We start from the raw sequence: 9,385 nt of genomic DNA on the forward strand, positions 1-9,385 counted from the left end.
TCAGTGGCTTCATCGAGGAATCGCTGAATTAAATATTAACTTCTGGTTAGAAAACAACTTCGTTTGTGTATTCAATAAGACAAGATTTAAAAACCCAACCCTGTACTTGATTTAGAAGTAATATGAGAATCAAAGGTGCTGGAGGATTATTGTTGCATTTTTTTTCCTTTAACCAGCAACCATCAACTGTGGGTTTATTGTGTAATCCACAATAAAAACATCAAGACAAATATGATCAGCAGTCATACCTTTTATTTTTGTTCAAAAAACAAGAAAAAAACTCAAACATAAAAAAGAAACATTTGAGTAAGGCAGTTAACGCATCAGTTTGCTCCGCTCCCTCGTTCTCTCACCTCCAGTCTTGAAGAGCATCACAGACCAGAACTACACGAATCAGAAGACATCTCTGGCCTCACGTTACATCTTATTACTGCTTTAGAAACTGTATCTAATGTCTGGATGCATCATAATTAGTAAAACGTGTAAACTGTACTTGACATAAGCAGAGTTAAAACTATAATGGTTGAATATTTCTCATCACTGAGGAGCAAAGCTGGCATTGTTTCTTTTCAAAACTGCAACATTTTGAACCACAGCAGACCTATCTTATACACAAGCTCCGATAATAATAATAATAATAATAAAAAAAAATAAAAAATCACTTAATCGGGCTACTTAATTCAAATGAAAACAAAAAATAAAGAATTTGGCAACTCATATAAACCATAAGGCAGACAAAACATTATGTTAGAAAATGTCCTTTAATTAGTCTTGCTGTTCGTTTATGAGGTTGTTAAAGAACTACAGCCAGTTTAGGATGTTTTAGAAAACTTACAGCATGAAATTAACTTGATACGTAATACAAAATATTATTTGTTGCAAAACAAAATAAGTAGGAAAAAAAAAAATTAAATTCAAAAACGGGATCATGCAAACATCATAAATACATTTCACCCACATAAATCCCCGTAACTACACACATAGCAAAACAAAAACCTGTGATTCAACAGAAAAGCATTAATATCAAAAAGGTCAGAGCACAGTTTTTTTAATTTCAACTGAGTGGGGATTAAACCGAGAATTACATTGTAAAGCAGAGATTAAATTAATGTGAAAATATGATCACATAATTTCTCATTGCCACATAAGGAAAACGTGGCTACTATAAGAGGACCATAAAGCCACATGACGTCCTGTTAAGTAGCAGAGGGGAGGGTATGTATATGAAGAAACGACAAACTGAGATGCATCGTGGGTAATAATCCAAAGCCGACCCCCGTGGCTCAAATTATCACCCGCCATCTGTAACTGTGCTGTTCTGTTCTGTTGATGCCCGCGGCTCTGGTGTCACTCTCAGAGGATTTGCTGCTTTTATTCGCTCAGAGTCTTTGATGCTAAAATAACATAATGGAGAACAAAAACGAACAAGGAAAGCGACGTGATAATTAACGTGGAGTCGGTGCAGACCAAAATAACTCTGTTAACAGCAGAGGTAGCCCATCTTATTATTTTACACTTTTTAATAACAATCTCAGAGTTGGGCATCACTGGTGGAAAGGGGTTAGCACATGGATGTGGTAGGAGGGAGTTTAGCACCCTGTGAGGACTGTAGTTAAGCTGTGATGTTTGAAATGGAAGGAAAAAAAGAAAATCAACTGTTCACCCACTCTGACCTGCATGTCAGGTAAATCAGCAGTGGGTAAAAACAACCAAAATCTGATTTTCCTTTTAGCTCCGATGCCTTCTGGTACATGAGCGGTGCAGCGCGTCAGAGATGTGACGGGCCTCTTAACTCTGCTGTTAAACCGTTTTCCTCGCAGTTAGAACCCGGACGATGCTGCCCACTCCTCCGGCTGCCAGAGCCTGAAAACACAACCAGAAAAAAAAAAAAACAAATGAGATTAAATGTCGGCACATTTTTCCATTTTGATCAATATTGAAAAGTCTTTATCAGTAAGTCATTTACTTTACAAGTGTGTCTCAAATCTGGATATCATTGACAGGTATATTTATTAAAGTAACTGAACCTAAAAACTGAACTATATGCTTTCATTAAAAAAAAAAAATTAGTCAAGTTTTTTTCCCTGGTAATTTTGATGATTATGCCGTAAAAAGTATTCAGTATTGTAGAAAATGAATATTACTTAAAACCAACTAAAACAGGATATTTAATTTATAAATGTCATGAATGAATGAAGAATTAGGACTTGTCATCATGGCAGACATTAAATCTGCTTAGAATTTAACTATTAAAATTGACTAATTACAGTAAGTGTTTTTTAAGAACAACTGACCCAAATACTGTTCTTATATTGCTAGACCAAAAAAAGTAAAGTTTATTATTATTAATTATTCCAAATAATTTGCAAAATGGATGAATACAACAAATGAGCAAAACCCCTTTTAAAAATGTTGGATCTACAATAAACACCCCTGCTGTAAGGAGCTATAGCCAACATATTAACAATGGAAAGTTGTGTGGAAGGAAATAGTTTGATAGAATTAAATGCAAAAGAAGCAAGGATGGTCGCAGCCTTGAGAATTGTGACGCTACGCCCACTAAAGAGTTTGATTCACGAGGTTTGAACAACGGCAGCTGGACTCGGTGCTTCAATAGACACTCCTGTGAAGTCACTCCTGACACACAGGCAATGTCACAAGCGTCTTATCTGTGCTTAAGCAGAAAAAAGTTCTGCTCAGTGGTCCAAAGTTGTCGTTTTAGATTAAACTAACATTTAAATGTAATATTCCTGAAATCAAGCATCTTCATATCCAGTGTGAAGTTTCCGCTGTCTGTGGTGATTTGGGGAGCCATGTGATCTACCAGTGCTGTTCCACTAAGTTTCATCAAGTCCAAAGTCAGCAGAGCCGTCTACCAGGAACATTTGGAGATTAACGCTTATTGCCTCCACGCCATTCTGCACTGATGCACCAATCAATGCTGAATAAGTCCCAGCCGCATAGTATACAGGAGGAGGACATGATTTAAAGTAGGCTGAAATATCCAAGTTAGACATAATTTTTTTATTGGTCTAAAGCATGGTTGAAATTTTCTAAAACGCTGAATTTGGGGATTTTATTAGTTGTATTACTTATTGGATTATTACTCTGTGTGAGATTAAACTATATAATCAGAATCAACTTTATTTCAAGTTTGCTTTTAATGTACACATTTCACCTTTTGAACTGAATCACTAAATGACCTTTTTTTGATACTGTATTTATTGATATGAACCTGTAAAGTCTGAAAGTTCAAACTTTTCCTTTTATCCACAAATTTCATTTCTCCACACTGATCCAGACTTGGGGAAACCCTTCCAGAGATCTTTCACGACTGCACACACAAGCCATTTTGCTCAGGTTGCTTTAGGAAAACAATCCTTCCAACAGGTTATGACAACAAAATGAATTCTGGACATTTACCTTTTCGTGCCACTGCAGCAGGACCGCACTGCTGTTCTCTGATGGCTTCTCAAAGCCTTTGTAGATGTATTTCATCAGCAGGTCCACGCCGTTCTTGTCGAGCGACTGCACCGCTTTCTCGATGTCACTGCTCTTAAAGGCACTGAGCACCTTCAGCACCAGGCCCTCGGCTCGATCCTGAACCGCAAAGAGCAACAGTTACAGGAAACAGCTAACATAACTCCGTCAGACACCGTTAAGTAGCTAAAATTAGAAATCATGGTCAACACTAACGTAGAATCTGGTCTTGCAGGTGCACTGACAATTAAAAAACAGTTCTCTGTTAGTGAAGATTTGCTAAACTCTACGTTTCCTTATAAACCAAATTCTCTATTTTATGATTCAAGTGAATTTTTTTCTTCAAATGATTAAACTAAAACACCAGCTACCAAGCCGCTGTCAGTGTTTTAGACTAAATGCACTACAATTAAAAAGTTATTTATATTCAATAAATAAAATAGAGCCACCTTGACGTTCTGGTTTTTTGTGTTGATCGGTGGGTTCTTCAGGACTGCGTGTAACGCCTCTGTGAGATTCCCTGTGAATGGAAGGTTAAGGACGCACACACTCAGCAAGGACCTACACACACGTTAAAACTGCCCTGCAGTAGTTAATAATTACACCACATATATATACATCAACAAAATTGGGGGTAAAAAATTTTTTTTTTTCCTTTTCCTGTTTTGGTGGCTTAAGTTTGAAAGAAGGTGCAAAATAACTCTAAGGCTGCTGACCCGGATCTTTTGATGTTTCCTTCGTTGAACAAACCTGAATCACGTTGGCTGGTCATTAGCAGCCTCCTGCAGAGGAAACAAGCCAGCTCTTGATTCAAGCCTGTCGGGTCAGTGTTAGGAATACGCCGGGCATCATCGAGGAACAGGATCGGCCACCTTTGCTCTGAACACACGAGTCCTAACGTGAAATAAGGCGGTGGCAGCATGCTTTCTTCAGCAGGGACCAGCAAGCTGATTACAGATGACGGGAGGAAGGATGGATCTACATGCAGGCCAATCATGGAGGAAAACATCGTACCGGCTGTGAAACCCCCAGACATACAGCCAGAGCTACAACGGAAGGATCATCACTGCAATGTCTGTGTGCAGTATCACAAAGGACTACTATATTATATTTAAAGAGTCCTTTATTCATACTTTGAATATAGGCAATATGTTTGGCCATTTGGGTGGACTCTAAATGCCCTTTATGGCAACGCCTAATATGTATATTAGTGGCCGAGAGGCTGTAGCTTAGCGGTCAAAAAGAGAGAAGAATAAGACATATGTGGGTTAGTCCTATCGCCATAGTTCATCAATAGTATTGCAATTAATATTTTTCGCATATTGTCCGGCCTTTTAGTTTAGACCAAAGCAGAGAAAGCCTCAATCTATTTAAGAATCTGTAAGACGAATGAAGATGCTCTCCATGCAAAATGGCTTAGCTTGAGCTATTTTGCAAAGAATAACGGCCAAAGACAGTTTGACAGCAATGTGCAATATCAAGAAGATTTAATAAAATAAAAGACTCGCAGCTTTATTACTGCGAAAAAAAAACAACAAAAAAACATCGACCTACAGGGTTTGAAACACGCCATACTCAGATTTTATTTTCATGCTGTAAATCAAATTGAAAGCCAGCCATGCATATATTTTTTATTCCATTTCATAGATAAGCGCTACTTTGTGTAGATCCATCACGTAAAATGTACATAGAAATATGTGCTTGCGATATGTGGCAAAATGTAATTTGTCACATTTGTATAGGGGCCCTGAGTGAACCTGGAGCAACCATCCCTGGAATGTGGCTGTCAGGCAAGTCTGGGCAGTGATTGGCCTGCTAGCAAAAACACACACCGTCGGGGCAACAGAAATTTTTTTTAAAATAGGCAGAAATAACGTACCAATAACCACTAATTAAAATATATATATATATTTTTCTGAAATGCTCCAGAAACCGTTAAAGCGCCAACCTAGCCAGCATTTCATGTAAAGGATATTGTCTGATGAGAGAGTCCACCTCTGCCTCGTCAGGACCCAGCTGATTTTCCCCTCCGTCCTCTTCATCCACAAATTTGTTCTCGTCGTACTCGTCCACGTCCACTCGCCGGAATCGGGCGGACACGGTGTTTTTCGACATGTCTCAGGCTATTTAAATCTACTGCTCTGAATCAAAAGGGACAAGGTTTAAGCTGCAATTCGGCTTTTTTTTTTTTTTATTTCCTCTTTTTCTTTTCCTTTGACGCGACTGTCAGACAGGAAGACAGACGGCTTCCTGGCTGCTGCGTCTTCTTCTGCTTTCTGGTCACATGTGTGTTGGTTTCAGTTCCTCCACTACCGCCACCTAACGGTCAAATCAGGGACTACAAGTGAAATGGGCGTGAATTCGTCCCTATGACGCTAGAGGGCGCACAAACCTAAGAAATGAACGACAACAAGCGAACCAGAACACGAGAAGTTTGTGCAGGTACGTTAAAAGTTTTTTTTTTTTTTTTTTAGAATATCATGTAAAAGCTCTTTTTTTTGTCTGTCGTTTCAGAAAACAAAACTCATATAGAGTCATTAGATATAGAGTGAATTATTTCAAGCCTTTATTTCTTGTAATTTCAAGATAAGGTAAACTTACGATGCTTAGTATCACAACGACATTGGTTCACTGACCCGTGTAAGGTGCAAAGGAACTAACAAAAATGATATGGTACAGAAAAAAAAAATATATATATAGTGCATAAATAGTGCATAATAGTCATAAATGTGCATAATAGTGCATAAATAGTGCAAAATAGTCATAAATCAGCAGTTCAAAGGAGCCCACTTAAAAGAAGCAAGGTATATATTAGAGCAGGATTCGCAAATGTTTTCTGTTGTGCACCCCTTTGAAGGAGGAACATTTTCTGGCCCCTCCATCCCAACAAAGTGGGTCAAAAATGTACTTTTTTTTTCCTGTTGTAATGCATTAAAGCTGTCGTTCTAAAGATTCCCAGAATCCCTATTAAAATTTATAACGTAAATATGGGTTAATTTATAACATAATGCTTTTTAGCAACTAGACTGTTTCCTCATTGCCACACTTTATTATTAATAGAAATGGCTTGTAACCCAACTCGAATCTGCAGTCAACTTTTAACTAGCTATGAAACCCATATGGCAAAAATTATATCAAGCCATTAATATTAAAGACAAACTTCTGTTTTGAACTGTTTAGGAGTTCATTAATAGTATTCCTCACACTACTGGCCGCAGGTACAGACCAAACAGCAGAGGGTGCTCTTTGGTCTTGTCTGACCAGATAAAACTTTTTGCCACTCTTTCATACCCTGCTCCTCCTGTCAGTTTGTGTCTGTTAGCTTGTGACTTCTGAAGGTAACTGGTTGCAACAGGTTTCATGTAAAACCTCTACATTATTCTCAAAACTTTACTTGAGTAAACCCAACTATCTACTGCCCACTGTGCTTTCAGTTTGTCTTTACTGAAATCAGCAAACTAGTAGAGGTCCCACTACCTCTACTATCTATTTAGAGTTAGTTTTGTTCTATGTGTCTTTGAGTTGTGTCATGATGGATTGATGATGTTTATAGCGTCGTGGGATAATAAATATGACTGATAACAGTAATACATTTGTAGAAAAAATTAAATACACAAATCATACTTCAATCTATATTATAACCATCATGTTCCTCATAATGTAATCCTAGATAAAGCCACCCATGGAGCTAGTCTGCTCTTACCCTCTCTAACATAGAATGTACTCCTGGATTAGTGCTTTTTGTAATGAATAGGGAGAACTGAACCCGATATTCAGCCAGACACAGGGGAGTGCATTAAGGAGGTTTAATAAGGAACAAATGAGGGTCAGGTAGAAACAGACAAAAAAAACAGTCTTCAGGTGAGTCCAGAGGGGAGACCGGCAGGATAAACTGCGAGGAGCAGCAGTAGACCGGGGGAAATAATCCAGGGGAGAGACAAAGCTTCGGGGACAGTCCAGACTGGGGACTCCAAGACACAGGTCCACACCAGGTCCAAGATACTGCCAACTCAGAAAACAAAAAGTGATTAAACAGGCTCGGCAACTCACAGACAGGAAATGGTCGGGCTAACAGGCAGACAGTCCAGGTGCAAACAGAATCCAAGGTCCAGCAGGCAGCTAAGGTCCAGAATCCAGTCGGGCAAAAAAAACAGAAGCAGACAAGGGACGGGCTTGAGGATTGAGACATTCTGGCAAAGAAGTGACAGGGGAAGCAAGCTTAAATAGACAGGTGGACAGGTCAAACCAAGTGACTCTAATTAACTAGGACAGGTGGAGGTAATCAGGGGAAGTGAAGTGACTGACAGAGAGAACAGGCTGACAGGATAAGTGGAGGGGAAACAAAAACTAAACCAATCCAGAACCTAATACCACAAAGACCAAACCTAAGATAGAAACCCAAACTAAGACTAAAACTAAGGCAGATCTAAAACTATTACACTTTTGAGCTCTTTTTGTGTTTCTGCTCCGTCTTTTCTAACCTTCAGTCAGTTGTGGCAGATGGCGCTTCACACTCAGCCTGGTTTTGCTGGAGGTTTCTTCCTGTTATAGAGGAGTTTTCCTCTCCACTGAGACTGCATGCATGCTTGGTATGAGGGATTGCTGCTAAATCAACGACAATGCAGATGATTCTCCACTGTCGCTACATTAATCCAGGAGGCGCGAATGCTGCTAGCCAGTGACTCCGTGCAACTTGCTGGGTTTCCTTAGATAGGAAACGCTTTAACAAATTCGTCTGTATGATTTGATAGGATTGTAAAGTGCCTTGAGATGAGAGGTGTTGTGAATTGGCGCTAAGTTGTTAAACTGAATTGAAACAATTCTTGACTTTGAACCTTAGCGTTTCATAAAACATTAACTGCTGTGTATGAAAAAAATCTCCACCATTTGCAAGGAAGCAAAGCAAATAGCAAGAGGAGCTAAATTTGGTGCGAGCACCAACGTTGGTGTCTCATATTTAACAATGCACGTGCTGACAAACTGAGCGAGTGGGTCTTACTCCTGCATATTTATTTCCCCACGGGATTAGCAGTCTTTAGTGTAATAGCAACCAGATGGGATTGGCGCAGTGATGAAATTTCGGCATTTGCTGGAATGTTCCTCTGTTTATCTTTGCGTGCGTGAGTGCTGACTCAATGTGTCGTCTGACCACTCCACTATACGCGCCATGGAAGTTTTTAACAACTCGATTAGACTAACTGTAGAGACCACACAAGCAATATGATCTCAGGGTTCATCTGAGTCATGTGATTCATAAATGTGCCTTTTGCAGAAAGTGATTCAATCTCTGCCTGCTGCCCTTAGACTCTAACTAAGAGCAATGTTGGTTAAACTAAAAACAGAGAACGGGGGGAAAAACAAGAAGAAAAAAACCAACAACTTCTGGCACCTTTGTACATTTTGGGATCTTGTGATGTTTCTGGGGAACAATTTCCTGGCATAAAATCGTTACTAAGAGAAAGTACTTCATAACACAACGGCCTCTTCTAGGAATTGAATAAAAGAGGAGGGACACACCTTTGCTTTAATCATGTTTTTTTTTTTTTTTTTCTTTGAGCCAAGACTTTAATTTCCTATCTCTCCTGTCTAGACTGCCGACCGTTTGCCTTGGGAGGAGAAACGATAACGTTGATTGCTTTTCTGTCAGCATGCACAAGTACGAGAAGTGTTGCTCACTGGAATTTTCTACACACGTATGAGGCTAACGGTGCGGCTCGGACTGAGATCCAGAGGGAAAAGCTCACGCGGTTCCTGTGTTGAAACAAATTCACTGATCCTTCATTTCTCTTGCACTTCTGCGGAATACCAGTCATGAACAAACACTTTCTTTTTCTTTGCTCGATCTCCACTCATGCACACGCATGCCACTTTGCATGCATCGGTCATGACTGTCATTGGCTTTGTT

General features: G+C 39.3%; 1 protein-coding gene across 1 annotated transcript; it reads right to left on the reverse strand.

The window, feature by feature from the left end:
* Nucleotides 1-235: 235 nt before the first annotated feature.
* Nucleotides 236-5,763, reverse strand: arpc5b (actin related protein 2/3 complex, subunit 5B). Its single transcript, XM_036140938.1, has 4 exons — nucleotides 5,456-5,763; nucleotides 3,930-4,002; nucleotides 3,424-3,600; nucleotides 236-1,863 (listed from the first exon to the last, which is right to left on the reverse strand). The coding sequence occupies exons 1-4, from the start codon at nucleotides 5,593-5,595 to the stop codon at nucleotides 1,801-1,803; spliced, it is 453 nt and encodes a 150-aa protein (XP_035996831.1). The 5' UTR covers nucleotides 5,596-5,763; the 3' UTR covers nucleotides 236-1,800.
* Between the last annotated feature and the right edge of the window lie 3,622 nt (nucleotides 5,764-9,385).

The sequence above is a fragment of the Fundulus heteroclitus genome, chromosome 9, assembly GCF_011125445.2.
Source record: "Fundulus heteroclitus isolate FHET01 chromosome 9, MU-UCD_Fhet_4.1, whole genome shotgun sequence".
NCBI lineage: Eukaryota > Metazoa > Chordata > Actinopteri > Cyprinodontiformes > Fundulidae > Fundulus > Fundulus heteroclitus.